The sequence below is a fragment of the Mytilus trossulus genome, chromosome 2 (genome assembly GCF_036588685.1).
Source record: "Mytilus trossulus isolate FHL-02 chromosome 2, PNRI_Mtr1.1.1.hap1, whole genome shotgun sequence".
Taxonomy (NCBI): domain Eukaryota; kingdom Metazoa; phylum Mollusca; class Bivalvia; order Mytilida; family Mytilidae; genus Mytilus; species Mytilus trossulus.
This window is the reverse complement of record NC_086374.1, coordinates 10578816-10605205: the sequence shown is the minus strand read 5'-3', so window position 1 is coordinate 10605205 and position 26390 is coordinate 10578816. Positions and strand designations below refer to the sequence as shown.

General features: G+C 31.4%; 1 protein-coding gene across 4 annotated transcripts; it reads left to right on the top strand.

The window, feature by feature from the left end:
* Nucleotides 1–925: 925 nt before the first annotated feature.
* LOC134706461 (calcitonin gene-related peptide type 1 receptor-like) lies at nucleotides 926–25669 on the top strand. Of its 4 annotated transcripts, none has more exons than XM_063565423.1 (13): nucleotides 926–1117; nucleotides 13942–14046; nucleotides 14350–14791; nucleotides 16689–16780; nucleotides 17827–17918; nucleotides 19745–19898; nucleotides 20962–21112; nucleotides 21872–21932; nucleotides 22183–22249; nucleotides 22437–22519; nucleotides 23382–23517; nucleotides 24277–24318; nucleotides 25256–25669. In XM_063565423.1, exons 2-13 carry the CDS (start codon nucleotides 13996–13998, stop codon nucleotides 25514–25516), a joined length of 1632 nt encoding a protein of 543 aa, XP_063421493.1. In that variant the 5' UTR covers nucleotides 926–1117; nucleotides 13942–13995; the 3' UTR covers nucleotides 25517–25669. The 4 variants fall into 4 exon arrangements, with proteins under 4 accessions (XP_063421493.1, XP_063421489.1, XP_063421490.1 ...); XM_063565419.1 differs by having other exon boundaries at nucleotides 24277–24360; XM_063565420.1 differs by lacking the exon at nucleotides 926–1117 and adding an exon at nucleotides 1554–1671 and having other exon boundaries at nucleotides 24277–24360.
* The last annotated feature ends 721 nt before the right edge of the window (nucleotides 25670–26390 follow it).

The window sequence follows — 26390 nt, the reverse complement described above, 5'->3', positions numbered from 1 at the left end:
CAACAGACCATTTTCTACCAATTAAACCAGTATTGCCCAGTCAATTTCCTTAAAAAAATCAGTATTTATTGTTTGCTTTTTAGGGTAAATAGTCCTTATTTTAATGCACTTTTTAAAGATGAACTGAACAAATTCTAGATAACTACAAATTTAGCAATAATAAATAGAGATATACAACAGACAGCTTTGTTTAATAAATAATCATACTATAAAACCTATTTGTTTTGTTGAAGAAAAAATTCTGCTATATATTCTGTCCATTTATTAATGCTATAAGGAGGCATTATTGTGCATATGCACCCTGAAATAAAAACAAAGATACCAATACAAAACTACAATCCAGTTCTCCCTACCAGGACACTTTCAAATATCGCATTCATCGCTCCAGAACTTTTTAATACAACAGCAATATCAAACATAAATATTTGAATAGTTTTAGGGACATTTAAAATCACAAGAATTAATATCCCAAACGTAAAAATTTAATATAATACCGTAAAGAGTAATGAATGTCAACAAGAGAACTGTTTGATTTCTGGATAAGGATATCTTAATTACAACAAATCAAATAAATGTAATTGACAATAAATGTAATCAAACATATTGAACATTGATATGTTTATATTCTGATAACTTCATTTGTCAGACATCTATTCTGTAATATGCTATCGGCGTATTTATCTCAATCAGAATTTGGTCATTGCCAGCATAATGGATATTACAACACCATGAATACAGAAGTCATCTGAAGCGAACAATCATCCTTTTAATTTTATCGTATGCGGAAATGGCTTTTGTTTGGACTTGCCTCTCGTGAAATATTTTTTCAAACATTAAGCTAAACACCAGCATGTCTTGATATATATTATTGCAATTAAATGCTCGGTTTGCAGATCCTAATCACTTCATAAATCAATACAGTTTACCTTCCGCGATACTCGACTAAAGCTTCGTCATTGACAGATATAAACACGCCTTTATTACACCTTATCGTCCAAACGCTTTCCTTTGATACTTTCATATTTAATGAAATCTGTTGAATATAGAAAGATACTTGATAGTGGTTAAGTGTTTTGTACTTTGATAAACAGGATTGTTTCCGTTTTCTTCATCAAAGGTACGTACAATTTGTCTTAATTGTTACGCTTTCTGGTAAACTTATAAGATGATCACTCTAATTTTACAATATTGTTTCATATGCATGTATTCTTTTACAATATAATAGTACAGTTTATTTGAATTTTTTATCAAAATTAATGAATTTATATATTTAAAAATATACGCTACAAAAACATACTGTTTTTTACAACATTATATAGTACATACATACATTATACATTTATACTTACTTTCTGAGTGGCAATCATACGGAAGGTTATTTGATTGTGTCTCAGTATCAGGTCTCCGTAAGTTATTTTTGCATTTATAAACAATTTGTAAACGCTGGAAAAAAAAACAAAATTGCATAATTTGAAGTTTCTAAGCTTTAAGTGGCAAACATTTCATATATCAGTGCTAGTAACTGTTGAATAATTTGTGTCGTATGTTAAGAATTCACATTTTAATCAGCATAGGTTCGAATGAGCTGGAATTGGCAACGATATTCCGACTGTTTTATCTGTTGTATACAAGATGTTTAATTGGGGATAACACTGTTTCAAATTTTTGAAGGTAAATCAATGCAATAAAATTTTGAATGAAAATGAGGAATGTGTCAAAGAGACAACAACCTGACCATAGAAAAGACAACAGCAGAAGGTCACCAACAGTGATTAAATGTGGGGAGAAATTCCCGCAGCCGGAGGCGTCCTTCAGCTGGTCCCTAAACAAATATATATACTAGTTCAGTGATTATGAACGCCATACTAAACTCTAAATAAACTCATCATAGATACCAGGATTAAAATTTTATATTTACGCCAGTCACACATTTCGTCTGCAAAAGACTCATCAGTTACGCTCGAATCAAAAGATGTTAAAAAGGCCAAATAAAGTACGAAGCTGACATGTTGAAGAGCATTGAGGACCAAAAATTCCTAAAAGTAGTGCCAAATAAAGCTCAGGTAATCTACACAAGAAACTAAAATTATAAATAATAAAAGACTAACAAAGACCAGAGGCTCCTGACTTTGGACAGGCGCAAAAAAGTATATACCTATGAAGACAAGACGGTATATTCAATCCAAAAAAAAATTAAAACCAATAATGATGGCTTTTTTTTTTAAATCCATAAACATATATATAATAAACTTATGTAATGTTGTTTTCTTTTTCCTTTTTACTTTATAAAAAAAGATTTATAAACTTAAATCTGATTCCATTATTATGAGTTCCTGCCATTACCATTAAATATATTCATAAATTGTTAGAGAAGAAGGAGTCCGAACGATAATGTTTAACATTATGCATAATTCTAATCAGGGTTTTGATGTCGTAATGAAAGTGGAATTGTTATGACCGGAATTTTCAATTACTTGCAACTTCATAATATTGTCCTCCCTAACATATAGTTCATTAACATTTAGTTGACGTTCAATTGTTTGTATGAACCGAAGTCAAGAGTATTAAATGTGTTTTGATTATTGTAAATATTTAGTAGTGCTCTTGTCATTGACAGTGCAGTTTAAGTCATCAAAGAATATCTATTAAGCACTGATAAATTTGAAATACGACTTCAACTTTAAACGACACCATCGCTTTAACGTTAAATACAATCCTTAATTTTATGTCATATTTCATTGGTTTCAACAATTATTAGATTTTAGTATATAAAATATATTTCCAGTTCATAAACTTTAATAATTGTTTGTAAATTAATATTGAAACTCCCCAGGTAAATTTGATTTAAGGTGGTTTTTACTATTTAGTAAATACCCTGTTGGGTAAGTGCACCCATATATTCTATATAACGTATGTGACCTATAATGGTTTACTTTTATAAGTTGTGACTTGGATAGAGAGTTGATATCATACCACATCTTCTTATATCTAATATGTAATACACTGATGTGTTGTTGTTTTTTTAATTTATAAACACAAATTAATGAACTTAAATATCTGATTTAATTATTATGAATTTCTTCCAGTTTCTCGATATATATTCATAGGTTACCAGAGAAGAAGGTCTCCGCAAGATCATGTTCAGTATTATGCATAATTCTAATAAGGATGTTCATGTCGTATTGAAAATAGAATTGTTATGACCGGAAGTTTTAATTGATTACAACTTCATAACACTGTCCTTCTCAACACATAGTTCATTTTCATTTAGTTGACGTTTCATTGTTTGTATGTACCGAAGTCAAGAGTATTATACGTATTAGATTATTGTAAATATTCCGTAGTGCTCTTGGCATTGACTGTACAGTTTAGTCATCAAAGAATATCTATAAAGCATTGATAAGTTTTGAAATACGACTTCAACTTTAAACGACACAATCGCTATAACATTAAATACATCTTTAACTTTATGTCATATTTCAATGATTTCAACTATCATTAGATTTTATTATATTATGTATATGTTTCCAGTCCACAAACTTTGATAATTGTTTTTAAATTAATGTTGAAACTCCCTAGGTAAAGTTAATTTGAGATGTTTTTTACTGTTTAGTAAATACCCTGTTGGGTAAATGCACTCATATATTCTATATAACATATGTTTTGCTTTCTTGATTGATGATTCCGAGAGTACATCATTCAACTCTTATAGCTATTTCCTTTGCGGTGTTGACTTTTTCAGAGAGCTCTGTTTCTTTCCCTATTACGATTTGAGTAAGGTCATCACTGATCTTAGTCGCTCATATAGATAACCCATATTGGATTTGAAGCTTAAACTATGACTGTTGGAACAAAATTTGCTTATCCTTCCGGAGCACCTAAGATCACCCTTCGTTTTGGCGGAGTTCATGTTGATCAGTCTTTAGTTTTTTATGAACTTATTGTCTCATTGGCAATCATACGATTCTACTTATTTTTATATTGTTAGTCTTATCCTCTTTTTTTGTTTTATGAGGTAGTTAATTTCTCCCGACTTGTGCATTTTGTATGTCCCTTGTTATCATCAGTCTCTTTTGTAACGGTATAACTATTCATTTTTTGCTAAAAATCGCTCAGTAATGTGAAGTACTTTGCCTATTTACACAGAATAATGAAAGATAGAAAATCCTCTCCATAAAAACATACTGCTGTTGTTTGTTCCATGGTCGGAATGTTGTCTCTTTGACACATTCCCCATTTCCATTCTCAATTTTATAATATTGCTCTCTTTATATACATATAATTATATATATATGAAAGCAAATGTGTACTCATAATTTTATAAGTTATTATACTAAGGAGTATATATTCAGAGACATAAATAAAAATAAGAAAAAAAGGAAGAAAACAAATGCTAAGAAGTGACGTTTACGTGTGCGCGTGTTTTATTCATCAAGCATTTATCATACAAGATCCTCTAAGTGTCTTTATTATAATCACACACATAACAAAATATTTCTTGATTTTAGTAATATTTTGAAATTCGTTTTAACTTTGGATGCAAGACAGGTAAAAAGTTCAAATTTTAATCTAGATAGTACCATAGTCTGTGTAAAGGGAACCAAAAAAAATGCGTTGACTCCTCTTTTATATTCATATTACATATAACGTGGTTGGTAAAAACTGATAAGGATCTCAGATATGATGATAACAGTTTTTGCTATCTATTTCCAAATTACCTAAGAAAAATCTGACAAGTTAAAAGTTAAGGTCCAATTTTGAAAGTGTATGACACGTTAGACTAGAAATTTGAAATAAAGAGACTAATGCATGTCTACAGAATGTAAATAAATATTTATAACGGTATAAATTGATGCGAAAGTTTAACGTTTAATTTTTGATACATTAGTTTTATATTTATTGTTATTGATTTTGAACAAGCTTTCTGAAGCTCTGAGTTCTCTCAGATCGTTACACTGTGTCTTAATTCTTGGTTATTATTTGTTTGAGTTTTTTGTATTTTACTTTTATTTTTAGTAAATCAGACTGCTAGCTTTCTTGTTTAAATTGTTAACATTTGTCATTCTGATCTTTTATAACTTTCAATGTAGTATGGTGTTTACGTTTGGTTCAAGGCCTTACAGTACCTACAGTAACAGCTACATCTCTTTGTCTCTGATCACCGTGGGCGTTGTCCCATTGACAGGTCTCTTTGTCTCTGATCACCGTGGGCGTTGTCCCATTGACAGGTCTCTTTGTCTCTGATCACCGTGGTCGTTGTCCCATTGACAGGTCTCTTTGTCTCTGATCACCGTGGGCGTTGTCCCATTGACAGGTCTCTTTGTCTCTGATCACCTAGGGCGTTGTCCCATTGACAGGTCTCTTTGTCTCTGATCACCGTGGGCGTTGTCTCTTTGGCAAGTCTACCACACCTTCTTATTTATTTCATAAAAAAGTGTAGGGGATTAAGATGTGTATGAGCAATCTATGAACCTCCTGGTCTAACTGTAACAAACTGAAAACTGGTGTATCAACACACAACATAAAGCATTCTATAGCAATTAGTTTAAATGGACTAATGTCATTTAATCGCCATTGAACACACAGTACACTAATGAAAAGATAATAACCGCGATCTACAGTATACTCATCTATATAAGTATTCGCAATTTTAGCTGCGGAACTGTAGCTCTTCAGTCCTTTTGTTATTTTGTTGCACTCTATAAAACATATGCTCTGGACGTAATCAAAACATATCATAAGAGCATACAATGTAAGAGTTACGGTTTCTCAGTTATTGTAAGCTTGTTCAAAGCAAATTCCAAACTGTATATGTTTTTTTAAGAATAAAAAAGAGAGTGGAAAGATATCAAATGGATATTGAAACTCATTCGATGACAAACTGACAACTTCATGGAAAACATTTTAATCAGTTCAACTCTAATGGATTTTGAATGTTACACAATAAGGGAACTGTAGTACTGTAAATTACACTAAAGATTGAAATGGTTTTTTTAAAATGACCTTTGCGTGAATTATACTAAGGAGAAAGTGTCGTGGTTCCTTGTTAAAATGAAATAGTATTTATTAATATCCATCAACATTAATGGTATTGGTATTACATTGATAATAGTGGAGGTGAAGAAAGTTTATCACCATATTAGAGTGGTATTGGTATTACATTGATAATAGTGGAGGTGAAGAAAGTTTATCACCATATTAGAGTGGTATTGGTATTACATTGATAATAGTGGAGGTGAAGAAAGTTTATCACCATATTAGAGTGGTATTGGTATTACATTGATAATAGTGGAGGTGAAGAAAGTTTATCACCATATTAGAGTGGTATTGGTATTACATTGATAATAGTGGAGGTGAAGAAAGTTTATCACCATATTAGAGTGGTATTGGTATTACATTGATAATAGTGGAGGTGAAGAAAGTTTATCACCATATTAGAGTGGTATTGGTATTACATTGATAATAGTGGAGGTGAAGAAAGTTTATCACCATATTAGAGTGGTATTGGTATTACATTGATAATAGTGGAGGTGAAGAAAGTTTATCACCATATTAGAGTGGTATTGGTATTACATTGATAATAGTGGAGGTGAAGGAAGTTTATCACCATATTAGAGTGGTATTGGTATTACATTGATAATAGTGGAGGTGAAGGAAGTTTATCACCATATTAGAGTGGTATTGGTATTACATTGATAATAGTGGAGGTGAAGAAAGTTTATCACCATATTAGAGTGGTATTGGTATTACATTGATAATAGTGGAGGTGAAGAAAGTTTATCACCATATTAGAGTGGTATTGGTATTACATTGATAATAGTGGAGGTGAAGAAAGTTTATCACCATATTAGAGTGGTATTGGTATTACATTGATAATAGTGGAGGTGAAGAAAGTTTATCACCATATTAGAGTGGTATTGGTATTACATTGATAATAGTGGAGGTGAAGAAAGTTTATCACCATATTAGAGTGGTATTGGTATTACATTGATAATAGTGGAGGTGAAGAAAGTTTATCACCATATTAGAGTGGTATTGGTATTACATTGATAATAGTGGAGGTGAAGAAAGTTTATCACCATATTAGAGTGGTATTGGTATTACATTGATAATAGTGGAGGTGAAGAAAGTTTATCACCATATTAGAGTGGTATTGGTATTACATTGATAATAGTGGAGGTGAAGAAAGTTTATCACCATATTAGAGTGGTATTGGTATTACATTGATAATAGTGGAGGTGAAGAAAGTTTATCACCATATTAGAGTGGTATTGGTATTACATTGATAATAGTGGAGGTGAAGAAAGTTTATCACCATATTAGAGTGGTATTGGTATTACATTGATAATAGTGGAGGTGAAGAAAGTTTATCACCATATTAGAGTGGTATTGGTATTACATTGATAATAGTGGAGGTGAAGAAAGTTTATCACCATATTAGAGTGGTATTGGTATTACATTGATAATAGTGGAGGTGAAGAAAGTTTATCACCATATTAGAGTGGTATTGGTATTACATTGATAATAGTGGAGGTGAAGAAAGTTTATCACCATATTAGAGTGGTATTGGTATTACATTGATAATAGTGGAGGTGAAGAAAGTTTATCACCATATTAGAGTGGTATTGGTATTACATTGATAATAGTGGAGGTGAAGAAAGTTTATCACCATATTAGAGTGGTATTGGTATTACATTGATAATAGTGGAGGTGAAGAAAGTTTATCACCATATTAGAGTGGTATTGGTATTACATTGATAATAGTGGAGGTGAAGAAAGTTTATCACCATATTAGAGTGGTATTGGTATTACATTGATAATAGTGGAGGTGAAGAAAGTTTATCACCATATTAGAGTGGTATTGGTATTACATTGATAATAGTGGAGGTGAAGAAAGTTTATCACCATATTAGAGTGGTATTGGCATTACATTGATAATAGTGGAGGTGGAGACTCTATATCACCATATCAGAGGACTTTTAAATACACTCAGTTTGAAAACTCCTTATTGATGTATGTAAACAATAAAGGATGTAGTATGCTTGTCAATGAGACAAGTCTCCACTGGAAACCAGAAGAAGTACATAGAAACCCAGCAAGAATAAAAAAAAGCACATACCGTCCCAAAGTCTTTTGGCACAGAAATTTACTGAGTGAAGCTGTGTATTGTTGTATGCCAGTATCTGATAATATATCGGGTTGTGCCATATATATATATATATATGACAATATACAATATGACAGTTGTTGTCCATTCGTTTGATGTGTTTGGACTTTTGATTCTGCCTTTTGATTTTTGATTTTCCTTTTTGAATTTTCCTCGGAGTTCGGTATTTTTGTGTTTTTACTTTTTATATATAGAACAAGGTTGTAAGTTTCTAAGTTTGAGTACCATCTTACAATTGAATACAAAAATCAACCAGCCAACTATGCAAACGTATTATTTGAGACAGATCAATCCGCAATACTGAAGTTAGCTTGAAAGCTATAGAAGGGATGCAACAGATTAATTATGCAACATATTTGAAAATGTTTAAGAAAAAAGTAAAAAAACAAAAATACCGAACTCCGAGGAAAATTCGAAACAAAAAATCCCCAAGCAATGGCAAAATCAAAAGCTCAAACATACAAATATAAACTGTCATGTATTCTACAAATAACTCATTCATAATCCACATTTTTAAAGGTGTCATACAAAATGTGATTTAAAAGATTAGTTGAATAATTGGTTGGTATTTTTAAACCACCATTTTCGGCACTGTTGGGCTAATTCTTGGCGGTTATAACATAATCTAAACATGTCATGAATGAATTACCTTTTAGAACAATATCGAGAGAATGTCTGTGAATCGACATACTCAATTAACGATTGACACTCAGTAAACCGTTTTGACGTCAGATTTATAAGACTTAACGTTATGACATTGCAAGTGTGTCATAACATTTGGACGTCGCCAGTGACAAATTCTGTTGACGTCGTCTTTCCAGACGAATTTTATTTTATTGTTTTTAAAACACGTTCCTAAGTGAACTACATTTATCGTTTAAGGAAATGACCAGAAGATACTTCCGATGATAAAAAAAAGTTAACTGATCATTCTTCCCTGTATTCCATGGAAAGTCCCTAATCAAAAGGCAAAATCCAAAGCTCAAACATATCACACGAATGACAACAAATGCAATATTCCTGACTTGGTACAGGTATTTTCTTACTAAGTGACTCTTATTTTCTTTCTATACTGAACTGTATTATTATAAATGAAATTGCAAAATGACCGATTTACAAAGACATCGGATTATGATTTTGTACAAAAAAATATGTGTTTCAATTACAAAAAAATCGTAATGCTTGTATAAAAAAGTTAGAAAACCAAAAAAAGACCCGCATTTTATGAGGGCTTATTGCGCTCATATTAAAACAAGTAGCTACAGTAAACAGATTGATTTATTGATGTATTGATTAGTGTTTAACGCAACTTTCAGTACTATTGTGCTAAAGTGTGCCAGTCACTTTTTATGGGTGCATAGAGAAAACAATCAACCTATATTAAGAGTCAAGTCGAGATCAGCTTCCACGTGCAGTAATCGAACTCACAACTTGGGTGTTGACTGGCTTATGATACGGTTGTTTGACTACGGAGGCCAGAGTTAAAACAAAGATATGGTTGTATTGAGGCAGTTAAACTTTGCAGCGTATTTCAGTTCAGCAAATGTCCTCGGTTGTGTCATTTAGACAGAAAAATTTACTTGTAAAGGTCAACTTGATAACCCCCTTACTACTTTGCGTAATGACTAAATGTATTTGAATTAAGTTTATGATAAATATCATACACTGTTATCGAATCTAACGTTGATGCTTGTTTATATTTCCCAGAATTTTGTGATAAGTCGATGCCTCCTGCGATTCTTCGCCAATTGTGTTGGTTTAACCTTATAATACAGTTGTAATAGCAAAATAATTTTCTATCCAAATCTTATGAATTTCGTCAAGTTGTAATCATCCGATGGAAATAATCCTTCAAATAAATGAATTTATAACCACCGTTTCAGTACGGTATAATTCTGTAATGAATCTTTTTTCCATCTGTTATCAATAAAGAATTAATGTTCTCGTTCGTTCTTTAGCAGAATGGTCTGGAAATTTTTACTAACACTATTACCAATTTCCATTTCTGCCAAATTGTATATATGTTATCTAATAGAACATCGGCCGCATTAGTTTTATCTACCATTCTTCATTCATCTGTTATTGTAAAATACTAACGCAGATGGAAATTCGACAATCAGACGACCCTAAACCACTCATATAAATAAGAAATTCTTGTATATCGAATTCCATCTTCCCGAAATCACTAAAACACGAGCCTTAGGATATTTTTTTAAATGATTTTTTTCCTAAATCTCTTTGCATTGATATAAAAAGGTCATTTTTTTCCTGAGAGAATTAACTTACAAAAGTATAAGGTAGTGAGATAACTAGAGGCTCGCAGAAGTATGCATAGCTAACTTTGTAAATGCTATGTTCATAAATGTATGAGGTTGCTCTGGCGTCTGAAAATCATTTGGGGCTGCTTGCCTAGGAATTAGAGATATTGCCAAACCAGACTTGGGATATGCTTTCTGCCTTTTTCAATTTTTTATTCTACTTTTCATAGATATACATTTGTACCATTTGTTCGCATTTTATCTTATTGAGTGCGGATAACCACACACGAAAGATTCATTAGATGTAAATCAAGAAAATTTATTCAGACGCACAAAGTTATAAAGCTTTATTTTTAGATTCTCTTCTTTATTAATCTTTAGAACCTGTTGATTGTTTTGTTGTTGGTTTGCCGACCAATGTGCATTCGCATTACGTCTAGACATATGCTTCAACTAAAGTTTGATATCTTGAATTTCACGTATTGACATAGCCAAATATTATATCTATCTGGTACATTTATTGGGCTAAATAGAGCAGAGCTTGCTATCTGCTATAGCTCTCCTAGATTTGTGCTTATTAGAGCGATATTTCTTTTGATATAGCTTTCCTAGTCTTGAACTAACTTGGACTATTTGAAAAAAGCACGTATATACTTGAGCTGACTAGCGACTAATACATAATATACATTACTCATCTATACTTGAACTAATTAGAGATTGATGTTCGATATAGTTTAACCTGAGTTGAGCTATATGTAACTTGAGTTAGATATCAGATATAGCTGGTCAAGAATTGGCTAAGCATATGATATAACTGGTCTAGACTCCAGTGAAGTCAGGCTCAATATCTTATATATCATGTTGAGACCAGGGCTACTTATAGTTTGAAAGACGGCCGTCTATTAGTGTTAAATGTCAATTTGTGAGCTATTAATGTATTTTGATATACTTCACATTGTTCTGTTATTGTTTGTTTGAGTCTTTAACTCTATTAGCATTTCATTATATAACCAAAAAAAAAATGAATTATTAAACCGTATCCTGATAATTCGTAACAGGTTTATAAACTACATTTCATATGTATAGATCAAAATTATACCTCAATGTTGACTGCTGTACTCCTAGTTGTGACGTGTGTACCTTTTTCATTCACACATCGTTGTCAATATATTGGAATTTGAAACGACCGACATACCAGTGAGGGGTTTAGCTAGTTATAAAACCAGGTTTATTCCACCATTGTCAACAAAAGAAAATGCTTTTTCCAGTTAGGAATATGACAGTTGTTATCCATTCGTTTTTTTTGTTTGAGCTTTTGCTTTTGCCGTTTGAGTGAGGACTTTCTTTTTGAATTTTCCTACGAGTTCAGTATATTTTTGATTTTACTTTTTTATATTGCAACCAACAAAATGTCTTCTGTTGGCTAAAATTTTAATCTTGCATTTCTGCTTTCATACATTGTAGAAGGGTGTACTTGTGTTTCCTTATGACCAACAGTGTGTTATTTATTAATTGTAAGTGCACTATATATTCATTATTCTAAAGAACCTATGTTTAAGTTATTCAATAATGTACAATATACCAAATGTCCTTCCCTTTTTGTGTTCTTCCTTTAATACTGTCTATAATTGAACCAAGTTTTAAAAAGTTTCTACGCATGAACAGGTCAAATTGTACTTCTAGATCAGTAGTTCTTTCTAAATTTAGTGAAATAAACATGTAAATCCTGTGTTGGGTTTTTTTTAGAATAAATGCTATACACAAGTTGTGAAGAGATCACCGAATAAATATTACTATAACTATTATACCGTTCATCAGGAACAGTCTATATATAGTATAGAAAAAAAGTAAAATCTAAAAAAAATACTGAACTACGAGGAAAATTTAAAACGGAAAGTCCCTAATCAAATGACAAAATCAAAGGATAAAACACTTCAAAAGAATGGAAAACAACTGTTATATTTCTGACTTGATACAGGCATTGTTAAAGGTAGAAAATGGGGGAGTGAACCTGGTTGCATAGCGCTAAACCTCTCACATGTACGACCGTTGTATCAAGTTTAATAATATTGATAATGATGCGTGAACAAAACAAAATGACACAATAGGTAAAAATGTCACAAATGAAGGTAAAAAAGTACAATTCGGTTCACATTCGTGAAAAAAGGAACGGGATAGTCACTGCGTCCATTGTCTCAGATAAAAATTATTACACGGATTTGTTTTCTCTCAATCAATTTACTACTTTTGAACAACGGTATACTACTGTTGCAATTATTTGAGCATACAAGGCAGTACACATTCCATATTGCACTAATCCAAGATATATAACTAAAATGTCTGCTGTAATCCTGTCAATCGGTATATTTGGAGCTATATGAAGCTAGGTCCTTTTATTTATACCTCTGATCGATGCAAGGAGTAAACTAGTTTACATCTGTCCGTCCGTCAGGAGAAGTTTTCGTCGTATATATATATATATTTAGAACTATCAATAAGAGCTTCATAAAAATTGGTATAAAGTCTCATGTCATGTCATTTAAGTGTTTTATATTTGCCGTGTTGTGCCTTTTTACACTCATCAATCAATAATTTCCTATTTACCGATATCCTTATTCGTAATTATGTTCATTAGTAAATCATAACAACTGAAATATATCAGTTATAGCAGTAATATTTGCAACGCCATAACGCACTGGATGTCTTTCGTGGAATAGGATTCGGTGATTTTTTTATTTAGATTTCTGTGTGATGTGGCCTGCTGTTTGCCTGTTGTTTTCTTGTTGTTTTCCTTTTGATTTTTTTTTACTTTTTTGCCATCGTGTTAGATGTTTATAATGGATTTATTGTCTCCTTGGTGAAGTCTGAGGTTTCTTTTTTTTTGTATGTAACACCATGCTGCTTATCGAGCAGTTGTTCTAGGATGTTGCTGTACTAAACGAATATTTATGTTCAGAACCCTTCACTGCTAACTGTTTTGTGAACAGGTTCGAAAAAAACGTTGATCGTATTACCTTCTACACTAAAATATGCGCATACGTTTAAAGTTTTAACAACTCTATGAAATTACAAAATGGCGCATTCAATTTTTCAATAGTAACTTGTTTATGCTGATGCCATTAATATACGAGTTAAACCAAGCCATTCGTGTTCTATTCTTTGGCTATATGTTAAAGTGTATATATTGCATTTTATACGGAAACAACTTTAACCCTATCAAAATTACCGAATCGTATAGCAGTTTTAATTAATATAATTGTTTGAATAAAAATAAAGCAATACAATTGATTTAGATCTGTAACTTGTACAATATTTTGCTGATTGTAGGATACAATAAAAATCAACTTGTTGACATTTAGATAACCAATGCAAGATATAAACGAAATAGACTACGAGTAAAATGACATTATTTTCTACTACATCGTGAGGTCAATGTGGTCGGTTAAGTTTAAGCAGGTCAACATGATGCATATGGAATTGGTTTTAAGACAAAACAACGTTTTTTTTCTATTTCAGCTTAAAAGATGGTACATGAATTAGTATGTGTATTTGTAAATAAACCATTCAAAGATGTATAAGGTTCCTAGCTGGCGATTAATAGAGATCCTGTATGCGTTCCAGGTAAGACATATGATATACAGATATTTTGTCATTTACATCTACATGCATGTAACTGTAACTGATTAGTAAAATTGCTTTTGTCTAAAAACCTTATATTTTACCAAAAGAGTAAACTGTAGATACATGTTTATCGAAAGTTAAATTATGATCAAATGTAATAAAATAAAGTATGATAATATAAAAGAATACTGAAAATGTCTAAGAATCAGAATGGCTAATGTTGAGAAAAAAATATATCTAGAATATATTATAAATACTATTCCAACTTATCTTTTATCAGCACGCATCTTTGCTTTTTTTTAGCTGATGTTCGAGTGTGTTTGTTCTGTAGAAAGAACATGTAATTCTCGTATTGGATTACATAAACAGAAAGAATTTGACTATTTTTCTTGTGCTTGGTGCTATGATTATTTGTTCCAGACAACACACAAAACTTTAATTGCATCGGAGATAGTTCATTATCTGTATCATCCAATAGAAAACAGGATAATATTACCTGATATCAATAATCAGACTGACGTGAATGACATATGCTCAACTCTTGACAAGGATGAATGTCATAGATGGCAAACATGTTGCAGTGCAGCTTCTGCATGTTGTCAGAAACAATTGTCTAGTCCGTTAGGTGATTTAAATAACACATGTGATCGAACATGGGATGGATGGATATGTTGGGACGACACAAATCCAGGACAACAGGTTTACCAGTCGTGTCCACTCTATCTCCCATTTTCAGTGCCTTCTCGTAAGTTTACTTATGAAATTAGATATATAAAAAACTTTTATGATGCTTCACTCACTTACTTGTGGTACATTTGTCTAAACTGATTTAAATACTAGGAACTTGCTCATGCATGTTATAGTATTTGTCGCAATCAACATTGGAAAATTCAACAGAATCAGAAGTTACATTGTAAAAAGCACAAAAATAAGGAAGGTATCACCAGAAACACAATATAACAAGTTTTCTGAGTTACATTCCCCCCCCCCCCCCTATTTTTTTAAATACTCAATAAAATGTCAAAGTAATGCTGTGTTAACCAGCATAATGTTCATGTTATTTAACACTAAACAGTTGCCATACTATTCGCTAGAATGAGATAATATTTCAAAGAGAAAATTTTCTATAGTTTTACAAAAAAATACATTTCAAGATAAGTTAAAATCCATAGATTTTTTTTAATAATTTGTCAAAACTATGTTTATGTCATGCTTTTTCAAAAATATCATACAAAGTATGGGTCGCATGTCTTCTTTTCAAGTTGTAGGATGCAGAAAACTGTCAGATGGTGTGTAGATTATCAATGGAAAAATCAATCTTAAGTGAAATTAGGAAAAACACACCCTAGAACTTTATATAAAAATATGAGAAGATACATGTAGCTCTTATAATATAATATGCTTTTACAGAAGACAAAGAAAAAAAATATTGCTACATAATAAAATAGGTAAATTCACAATACATTCTATTATAAAATTACTGTATTTGAGTTATTTACATTATGTTCTAATAGTAAGGCTAAGCTGTTGGAACCTGTCTATCAAATGTTACTTGGGTACAGAGAAAGTAAAATAATAAAATACCGAAATCCTAGGAAAATTCAGGACGGAAAGCACTAAATCAAATGTCAAAACAAAAAGCTCACTAAACGAATGGTAACAACCTGACTTAATACATGCATTTTCTTATGCAGATAGTAGTGGATTGAAGCTGGTTTTAAAATAAAATTGAAAATGGAAATGGGGAATATGTCAAAGAGACAACAACCCGACCTAAGAAAAAACAGCAGCACAACAGGTCTTTAATGTAGCGAGCAATTCCCGCACCAAGAGGCGTCCTTCAGCTGGCCCCTAAACAAATGTATACTAGTTCAGTGACAATGAACGCCATACGTGTTTCCTTATTGTACACAAAAAACTAAAATTAAATTATACAAGTCTAACAAAGTCCAGATGCTCCTGACTTGAGACCGGCGCGTAAATGCGGTGCGGTTAATCAAGTTTATGAGATGTCAACCCTCATCATATACCTCTAGCCAATGTAGAAGAGTAAACGCATAATAATACGCACATTAAAGTTCAGTTCAAGAGAAGTCCGAGTCTGCTGTCAGAAGATGTAACCAAAGAAAATCAACAAAATGACAATCATACATAAATAACAACTACTAGCAGTTATCTGACATGCCAGCTCCAGACTTCAGGTAAACTGATTGAAAGTTTATGATTTCATCATATGAATATCAGGCACAATCCTTCCCGTTAGGGCTTTAGTATCATACCATCATAACATATATGAGAAAAACCTAACCCGTGTCATGCCAACAACTTGTTTTTGAATAAATGTGTTTAGTTCTGAAGACCGTATAAGTGAATCAATATTAACGACAAATATGCAGTCTTTAATGGCCTGACAACAGTATCGTAACTATATTCCTTCTTAAGTCTATTTAAATGTTGTGTTAGTTTCTGAGGTGAGTACAGACATTTCTGTGCTTTTTAAAGAATATTTCCATAAAAAATTGGATGTAAAATACATGAACGTATAGCTTGCTAACCTCTCTTTCGTATGAGTTTAAATGTTTTAAAGATCAGATTGTATCGCTTAGTCTATTAATCGTGAGTACATCGTGTTCTCTTTTTAGGTCAAGCTGTTAAGACCTGCCTATCAAACGCAACATGGAAACGAAGAGACGGTTCTGAATGGACCGATTATCAAACATGTCTTTTTGTTGATGTAAGCGATTTATTTATTATTAAAACCATACATTTTTACTTAAATATGTCTACAGGAAACTGATAGAAAAAGTTTGTTTTTGTTTGTGTCAAAAGGTAATATCACAAAATATCGAACCCAGGAAGAGATCCAAAACGGAAAGTCCCAAATCAAATGAAAAAATCAATAATACAACAAACGAATAGCTGTCATATTATTACTTGGTACAGGCCATTTCCTATGTAGAAAATGTGTGTGCATGTATTTATTGAGATATATATATATTATCTGAACCATAGAACGCCTTTCTCTTCACTTTTCTTCAAAAAATGACAAAGCTTGTCTTCCTACAACTCAGATTCACAATGTTCCCTTAATATCTTATCTTATTTAAGACAATTATGATTTAGGTAAAATCATATATGGGGTTTTATTTAAATTACTGTGGTCACATAAGGTACCAGTCTTGTATTACAGCTCCAGTTTCCGGTGCATGTCAAAACATGAAGGGAAACAAAATAGTGAATCTTTTTCTGAATTTTTTTCTGAACTCCATTTTTTCTGTTTGATTATAGGTTTATGCTGAATTGAAACATATATATAGACTTTAAAAAAAATCTTGCATCTTTTGGGGATATAAATCCTGGAAAGAGGAAGGATATCATGTTTACTGGAAGTATTGCGACCTAGTAAAAATAGCAAATAGAAAAAAACTGTTTCGATTTCAGGATTGCGTAATTTTTTATTCTTCGTGGCAAGACCCCCTTTTTTTCGAATAAATCACAATTTCACATTTGTACATACATGATATGAACCTAAATTTTTTTTTCTATGTAGCGTTTTTTATTTTTTTTATTTTCAAAGATCAGCTGTTTTGCATGTAAGCCTATGGAGCAGTCAATTACAAGACTGCAACCATAATAGAATATCTTTATAAATGTACCAATGATTGTCGCTACCAAGCATGTTCGAATACAAAATTACATCTTAAGTAATAGCTATATATTATTAAATTCCGATTATAAGTCTAATAAACCCATTTATTCATTATGTAACTACCATTTTAGGATCTGAAGACATCTATATATATAGGATTTGCGTGTAGTCTTGTCAGCATTGCAGCTTTATTTCCTGCTGTTGTTATTCTTATACGATATCAGTAAGTGATTTAATAGTTTGTCTTAATATATTAAGATTTGCTGCATGCTTCGGCTTTTATTCTTGTAGTATTTACAACTGAAATGTGATTTCGCGAGTAATGTACCAATATTCTATCAAGTTAATAAGACAATAACAATCAAAACAAAGGAGTAAACAAAGACTCACAAAACCAAAAGACATTTACATCAACAGTATAAATAATAGATAAGAAACAACACGAAAACCGGGAGTGAAATCAGGTGCTCCGTAAGGGTAAGCATTTCTTGCATCGTATACGGCACCCGTCGTGTTATTTTTTTGATTATTTCTGTAATATGACCGAGAAAGAATATCAGATATGACTTCTGACACACTTTTGTCATAATCAGCTCATGATGGCGACCGTAAAATTTCTTGAGTGATGACCTTAATTTGATTGGTGCATAGCCCTGTCTTAGCAACTTTTGAGAAAGCATTATTCCTCGTTCAACAAAATCAACGTACTATAAGCTAGCTCTAAAGTAACGTATCAATTGAGACATATATACTCCATATGCTTGTGCCGCTGGGATGTTGCTACACAGAAATGGAAAGTTGACTAAGGAAAAATTAAAATCATCGCGTTTGTCATAAATGTTGGTATTCAACCTACCATCAGTAGTCATTTCGGGAAAAAAAGTATAAATATGAAGCAGATTTATCTGTGTCGGTAACATCTCTAATTTCAAGTTCACTTTGATATATTGAATGTAAGTTATCACTGCATCTATTATTAAGAGACAGTACATCATCATTATACCAAAAGGTGAAATTAAAAGATTGGGCTAATTTTGTTCTCCTTTCTGTACAATAATAATAAAATCACAATGTATGAAATGTACCAAAAACCGTGTACTACGATAGCTTATAGCGAATTAAACAATATAAATCATACCGTGCACCGAGTTCTACACGTGGTGAATATATGCCACTTTTGTTACATAGATCATTAAACTAAATGATACTTTACTTCATTAGACTGTCCTTTTCTGCAAGTCTGAAGGGTTAATTAAGATACAAAATATTCCTTAGACCGACTCAAATCAAGTTTATTACATTGATATAAAGACATGAATAATAATAGAACCTATTCATTGATTTAATCAGTTTACTGATATGAAAATGTTCATGCTTTTAATTCTAAAATAATATTTTAACTCAGATTTAAGATTTTGTAAGGGAATATTGATTTATCTCCTAAATTTTCAAATCAAAATACATTTTCTTTTCTGTTTTCGTTGGGTTTTAGTAGCCTGTCATTCAGTGGTTGTTGTTTGTTGATGTGATACATATTTGTTTTTGGTTCATTTTTATACAAATAAGGCCGTTAGTTTGTCGTTTGAATTGTTTTATATTGTCATATCGGGCTTTTTATAGCTGACTCTGCGGTATGGGCTTTGCTCATTGTTGAAGGCCGTACAGTGACCTATAGTTGTTTTAATGTCTGTTTCATTTTGGTCTCTTGTGGACAGTTGTCTCATTGGCAATCATAGCACATCTCCTTTTTTATATGTACAAACTATAACCACAACATTGTTGTTTTTTTTATATATATCGCGAAAACATTAATTCTCATCTCAAAAATGTTATCAAATAATTTTTTCAGATGTTCAAGTTTTATTAATATCACAAGTGTATGAAAAAAAACTAAGATGTAGACTTCATTATAACATATAACATTTAAAAACTTCAGATGCAGTGATTGTATAAAAAACATAATACATTAATGGTAAATCAGATTCTTTCTCATGTAACTGTATATGAAAACTATACTTTAAATACTGATGCGTTCACATTTCATTGTAGAGCACTCCGCAAACAACACAGAATTCGTCTACATATCAATTTTTTTCTCTCACTATTGCTCAAGGAAAGTGCTGTTGCATTATGGGACATGTTGGTGACGTATGAACGCATAACTAACAGCGACAGCAGCAGCACTGTTCTTGCTCAGAATGGAGTAAGAGTTTATTTGTAACAATTATTAAGATAAGATAATTATAGAATACATTTTACTTTTTACTCAGCAATATTAGTGCATACATATCAGTTCCGTAAATTATCCACATGCAAAACAGGAACGTAATGCTTTTACATATTTTTACATATTATTTAGACTCTTTATACCAATAATGGTTCTGGAATGCAGCGATAAAATCCCGTACCTCATTTTGCTGGTGCACATGTTCAGTGCTTTCCCAAGATAATCTGCCCTACTGTAAATTGTTTGATTTCTTTTTTAATCAGTTTCAGGGTTAAAATGTAAATTGTTTTCACCGTTCCTTTAATTTTTATTTTTTTTGCATTTTAATTAAATTCAATACTGTTGTACACGTACCTTTAATTCTTAACACAATCAATAATGTTGTCTAGCATTAAGGAAAAATGAACAGCATTAAAAATCCGATTTTGTTATAATAAATTAATCTTTTTTTTTTTTTTAAAAAGGGAGTTCAAAACAAATATAAAGACGTTAGAACATTTTATATATTCATTATTACAGATTTTGTTATTTTAAAATCTTCTGTTCATGAAATTTTAAAGAAAACCAGCAATCAAGCGATTTCAATGCTTGTTATTTTATTGAGAAATAAGCTGATTAAAGTCTCGTAGCCTTCAATTATTCAAAAATAGTCCTTTGAAACAGATTCAATTCATCACACTTCAAAGACGCTGTATTAGGATAGAAATAGAACTAATACATAATATGTATATATTTCAAAATAACGAATAACTTACTTTATGAAAGAATTCTTCTGTTGTTTATTTTTTTAAGTGATTCAATATAGGATAAATACACAGTTCCCAATAGTTATAGCATTGGATTTGAAGTGCATTCCTAGATTTCAACCATGTGGTACCACCGAAGTGAAAAGTCTTGACCCTATCCCCTCCACCCCCCCCCCCCCCCCCCCCCACCCCCCGATAGAAAAAAAGAAAAGATAGATAAACCTTATAACTATATAAACAGATCTAAATAGAGCACCCATAAAACTAAATAAAAAATTATTCTATTTGAACAGGCTGGATGTAAAATACTGTCCTTTCTTAAAATATATGCTAAAGCCGCCAGTTTTACTTGGATGTTTTGTGAAGGTTATTATTTACACCGACTGATGAGTGATGCCTTCTCTCCACCTCGTTCACTTATACCTATATTTGTTGCAGGATGGGGTGAGTCATTAACGTATTATTATGATTGTATCCGAGAACTGTCAAATATTGTATGAATAAACGAATTATGTACTTTTTTTTACATCAAAAAGTAAATGTAGTTTATTAATTCAATGTATATGAAAAAAAGAAATAATAAATAATAAATGCTTTAATCATTTTGTTCATGGAAACGGACTTACACATTTACATTAACATATTTCTGTTTGATTAATTTAGAACAATTACATTTAGCAAGTCCGTTCAAAATAAAATTATGATTGTTGGTATAGTTGCCAATGAGACACACCTCCAATAGACGCAGGCCAATGACGATAAGGTTATGCTTATTATTACGTAAAGACAAAAAACTATGCTCTTTCCGTTGAAAGATAGGATTTAACATGGAAACTAATTTTCAGTGAGTCGATGAGTTTCTGTTCATGAATGAAAAGAGTAAAGCAATTAAATACCTACTAAAAATTCGTCCCGAAGATCTCTGTGTATTTGTTTGCTGAATAGTATCAGCACGTACATGTAACTTTTAATATGTTTTGAGAAAAAAATTATAGCACATGGACTAGCTGCTAAAAAACTTGTTGTTTATCATTCTATATAAGATACAAATCATAACAAATAGTGCAAGGAAACTAGCTATGGACATTGTAAATTTTCACGGCATTCAGCTGTGACTAATGATTCTTTTTTATTTTGTGAAATTTCAATAATCTATATTTTATTAAAGTTTAAATACTTTTCGTAACCTTGATATCTTTTCAGCCTTTCCTTTCGTGTCAACATTAATTTATGCAGTACTACGGATTGTGTATGCAAATGAAAGGTAGGACTTAGTTTTACTTATACTAGGTTACTTTAAAAGTTTGTATTTTAATTTCTTAAATATAAACCGACTTTCACTAAACATTTCAAATATTAAAATGACGTGGACAACGCTTATAAAAATGAGTTATGTTTCTGATCTTTTATTTACAATTTCATTATATTGTCATGTTATATTGTTTTGTAGCAAAATGTAGGTTGCAAAAATTATCAATAAATATATATGTAATGTTATGGCATTTTTATTTTAGCTGTTGGTCAACCAGTTATGGTAATTTTGAGTGGATCTTTGATGCTCCTAATCTGGCATGCCTTCTTGTGAGTATAAAAGCTGGAATTTTTACTTGTATTGCTCATATTTGTAAGGTTGAGTTATCATTATAAAGTAAAAAATTACAAAGTACAATGTTGAATGTATATTTTTGTCTTAACAAAACTTAAATTTAGAACCTATGCTTACATCACTCTTTGTGCATGCCGTAATCTTTTTTATCTTGCCTTGTAGGTGAACTTAATATTTCTGTGCAATATATTACGTATTTTGCTGACACAGATTCAGTCTCATCCAAATGAACCGAGTCACTTCAGGTAACACCATTGCTTTAATAATACTAGCATATTTTAAACAATTCTATTTACTAGAGGTGTATTATAACAAATAACATTTTGTCGATGTATATTTAAATAAAAAATCACAAAAATAAAAGTTATATTTCAAGAAAAAAGTATGATTGTTTTCTTTGTGCAGGAACTCTTACATGTCACTCCGGTATCTTTCACTTTGGTTTTACAACTATTCCAAAATATATATTTTTAAGTTAAACCCTACCCTTTTGAATTAATATCAGACAATGTATACACATATTCCATGAGCTGTAAAAATGACGCAAATAAATCTCGTAAGTTTAGATTTGCATCAGCGATATTATAAATAGGAAAATGAAAAGATGTAGTGTGTTACAATTGTCAATGAGACAATTATTTAAACAAAAGATGAAAGGGCAAGGAATTACATCAGAACAGGTTCACATATTGCCGGCAACTATATAAGGTCACGAATACCGAAATGCGAAACAATACTACTAACGGCCTGAGCGAGACAAGCGTTTTTAACATGTATAACAGAATCATTAAAATTGTTAAAACAAAATTTTAAAATCTGTCATACCGTAGGTAATAAAATAACCTCTTGAACAATTTTTTTCAGACAGGTCTACTTTTTCATCCAAGCTTGGACTGTTACACTCAATATATTAGTCTAACTTTACTGCTGACAATGGGTATACTATTGGTTCTCTACCTTTGTTCTTGATGTGATGTCTTTTAAGCGAAAACGAAATTATACGAATAATTTCGAGTAATTTATAGCTTAAATCTTTTTGACAGATTATTAGACAAATGTAATGTCTACATCTTTCATTTTTTTATAACATAATATTATATATTACAGACGGGCAGTTAAAGCGACATTTGTGTTGATTCCACTGTTCGGGGTTCAGTTATTTGTTACTATATATAGAATTCCTACATCATCCCCTGGTGGTCTGGAATACGAGAGATTTTCAATTGTTACTAATAATCTTCAGGTGAGATATTAGAAACGGCTGTACGATAACGTCCGGGATAAGCCATTATACAGTAAAAGTATAATGTTTACTATAATTATTTTATTAGAAATTATAAACAAACGTTCTATACTATTGTAATATGGTACTCGAGAATTGTCAGAGAAGAAATGTTAGCACCCATTACTGAAATGGCATGAAATAGGTATCCATTGGATCTATTTGACAGATATTGATACTGGTACGAAATGTTATAGATACATAATAATTTTATCATCAACTGCAAACTGCTACCCAAGAGTTCAAATTTAAATGCATAATTAACCAATATGTATGAGACATTTTCTGCACATATTCTTTGCAACACCTTTTGTGTACGTTTTATCCTTAATGCAGTATTTTAAGGTTTACAACTTTATCAATAGTATTAGACATCAAAGATCGAATAATATACTCACTTCATGTAATAAATGATAATATTCATGTATGGATGGAAAATACAGGATTTATTTTTATGATACCTTAAATCAGTTTGATAATTCTACTTCTGTGCATGCATACATTGTTCGAATGTTTTCTTAAGATACATGACATGCACACACAGTTTGACATATGTATACATACTCTGTTCAATCATTAAGTTTATATAGTTTCGCAATATAGTCCCAGTAAAATATACTAACACGATATTTGATCTATTTTCTGTTTTACATAAGTATAAGCCAAATACAAGTTTCATACGATATTAACATTTTTTATTGAAACATATTTTTATTTCAGGGGTTCTTTGTAGCGTTGATATTTTGCTTCCTTAATAATGAGGTAAGCAGCCATATACAACTTCAAAGATGTTTTAATAAACTAGTAAGTTTTCTTTCCCTTCATTTAACATTCTTTTAAAAGCAGCATATGATCCATCAATAACCTAAGCATTATGTAATGATAACGCCACTTCATTAAAGTATAATTATCATTTGCGACGTATATTGGCGGACGTAACGTGTCTACTTATCAAGTCGACGAATTCAATCACAAGACTGATTCACACCATAATAGTTACCAGGATTATAATTTAGTACGTCAGACGCGCGTTTCGTCTACATAAGACTTATCATATTCATAAAGCCAAACAAGTACAAAGTAGAAGAGCATTGAGGATCCAAAATTCCAAAAAGTTATGCCAAATACGACGTAGATGTAGCCACATATAGGCTATCAAATGTCAACGCCCATACCTACAGTCAGCTAAACATGAAAAAATGTGAAAAAAAATTAAACGACAAAAAAAAACTGCAGACTTAAAAAAGTACGTATCAATCTTAAAGAGGGGCGAAAGGTACCAGAGGGACATTCAAACGCATACAAGCCATGGCTAAGTGTAGTAGCAGTAAAATGTAGTCAAACAGAGAAATACCAAATACCTAAGCGTCACACAAAAGAAAATTGGTTGATATAAACAGCCGGGACCACCGAGAAAGATGACAAACGAAAAATGTAAAACAACTTTTATTAACCTTATCATATATTTCTAATAGTTTCCCGATATATTCACATATTTTCAAGCTTGAAAAGGTTACCTATTCCAGCAGCACGTCATATCTCCTTGTGACGTGCCCTCAATCATCAATCCACCGAAGTTTCTTGTTTGATAACTATGAGTTGTAAGGTCATGAAATTGATTATCTCCATTGCATTTAATCAAAACAATAAACACTTTTTAAAACGTAAACATTGTTGAAAAAACATTCTTTGATTTCAGGTGATTTCAAATATTCGACGGTCATGGCGCCGAAGGGTACGTGATAGAGGAGCATCACATTCCAGGAGGACAGACATGACATCAGTTAATATGTCCTTGACATCAAGAACTGACGCAGACTTTCATTGTGTTAATAAACCCTTATGTGACATTAAGAATGAAAACGGAGGCAGCAGTCCCGATAAAGGGGACAATATGTTTTGTCCTTATGATGAGAATTCTGTAAAAAGCGTACCTAAAACAGACATGTCAAACTTATAAAAGTCCAATGTGATGTGAATCGATACTTGTTTTGTTTTCTTTCATTGCATTTTTTATTCTCTATATTTATGATACGACGATGAGGAAGTTAATTATGTTCTTTGTAACTTTTACTGCGAATCACTGATGTTTATAATTAAAACTTGTTTATAAGTGTTGCAATTTTATTTCCATCAAAAACTTTTATTTTATTCAAACCCCTTCAACGTGAATTTTTTAAAACAATCTTTTTAGCACGTAAAATATATATTGAACAAAATCACAAGAAAGGTTTAAAAATGATAGATTAATTTCGGTCGCTGCGCTTTTCTGGATTTTCTTTCCTCGAAAAGGCTCTAATCAAACTAAAACCTTTGAAATAAAAAAAATAAAAATAAAACAGAAATACCAAACTCCAAGGAAAATTGAAATGGAAAGTCCTTTATCAAATGACAAAATCAAAAGCTCAAATACTTCAATCAAATGGAAAACGCTTTTAAAAATAACTTGAGTGGATAACAACAGGGAAGTAAAAAGAAAAGGCAAAACCACATCCACATCAGGTGCGTTTTACTATAGATAGAGTAAATGTTCTCGTGAGAGAAAAATCCATTGGCACTTTTCAAGTATTCTAATGTTTAGATGCTGTTATGAAATGTAAAAACACTATTTCATAAACTTCCAGTCCAACGATTTTTTCAGTCTCTCAAGAACGGTATTATAAACATGTAGAAGTCCGAGATGACCACACACTCAGGAACAGACATTCCATATTTGTGGCATCGACTCTATGCCTCCGATGCCTTTTATTTTGTAATTATCTTAAACATTAAAGCTCAAAAATGTTGGCTTTCAAATGATACTTTACAGTCCAGTATGTATAATAGATACGAAC

What these genes read in the sequence shown, in the direction of transcription:
- LOC134706461 (XM_063565419.1), top strand. Translation starts at nt 13,996, where the DNA reads ATGTATAAGGTTCCTAGCTGGCGATTAATAGAGATCCTGTATGCGTTC. An exon ending in CTGTTCTTGCTCAGAATGGA is followed by an intron (nt 19,899 to 20,961) that starts GTAAGAGTTTAT and finishes CTATTTGAACAG; the next exon opens with GCTGGATGTAAAATACTGTC. An exon ending in ATTGTGTATGCAAATGAAAG is followed by an intron (nt 21,933 to 22,182) that starts GTAGGACTTAGT and finishes TTTTTATTTTAG; the next exon opens with CTGTTGGTCAACCAGTTATG.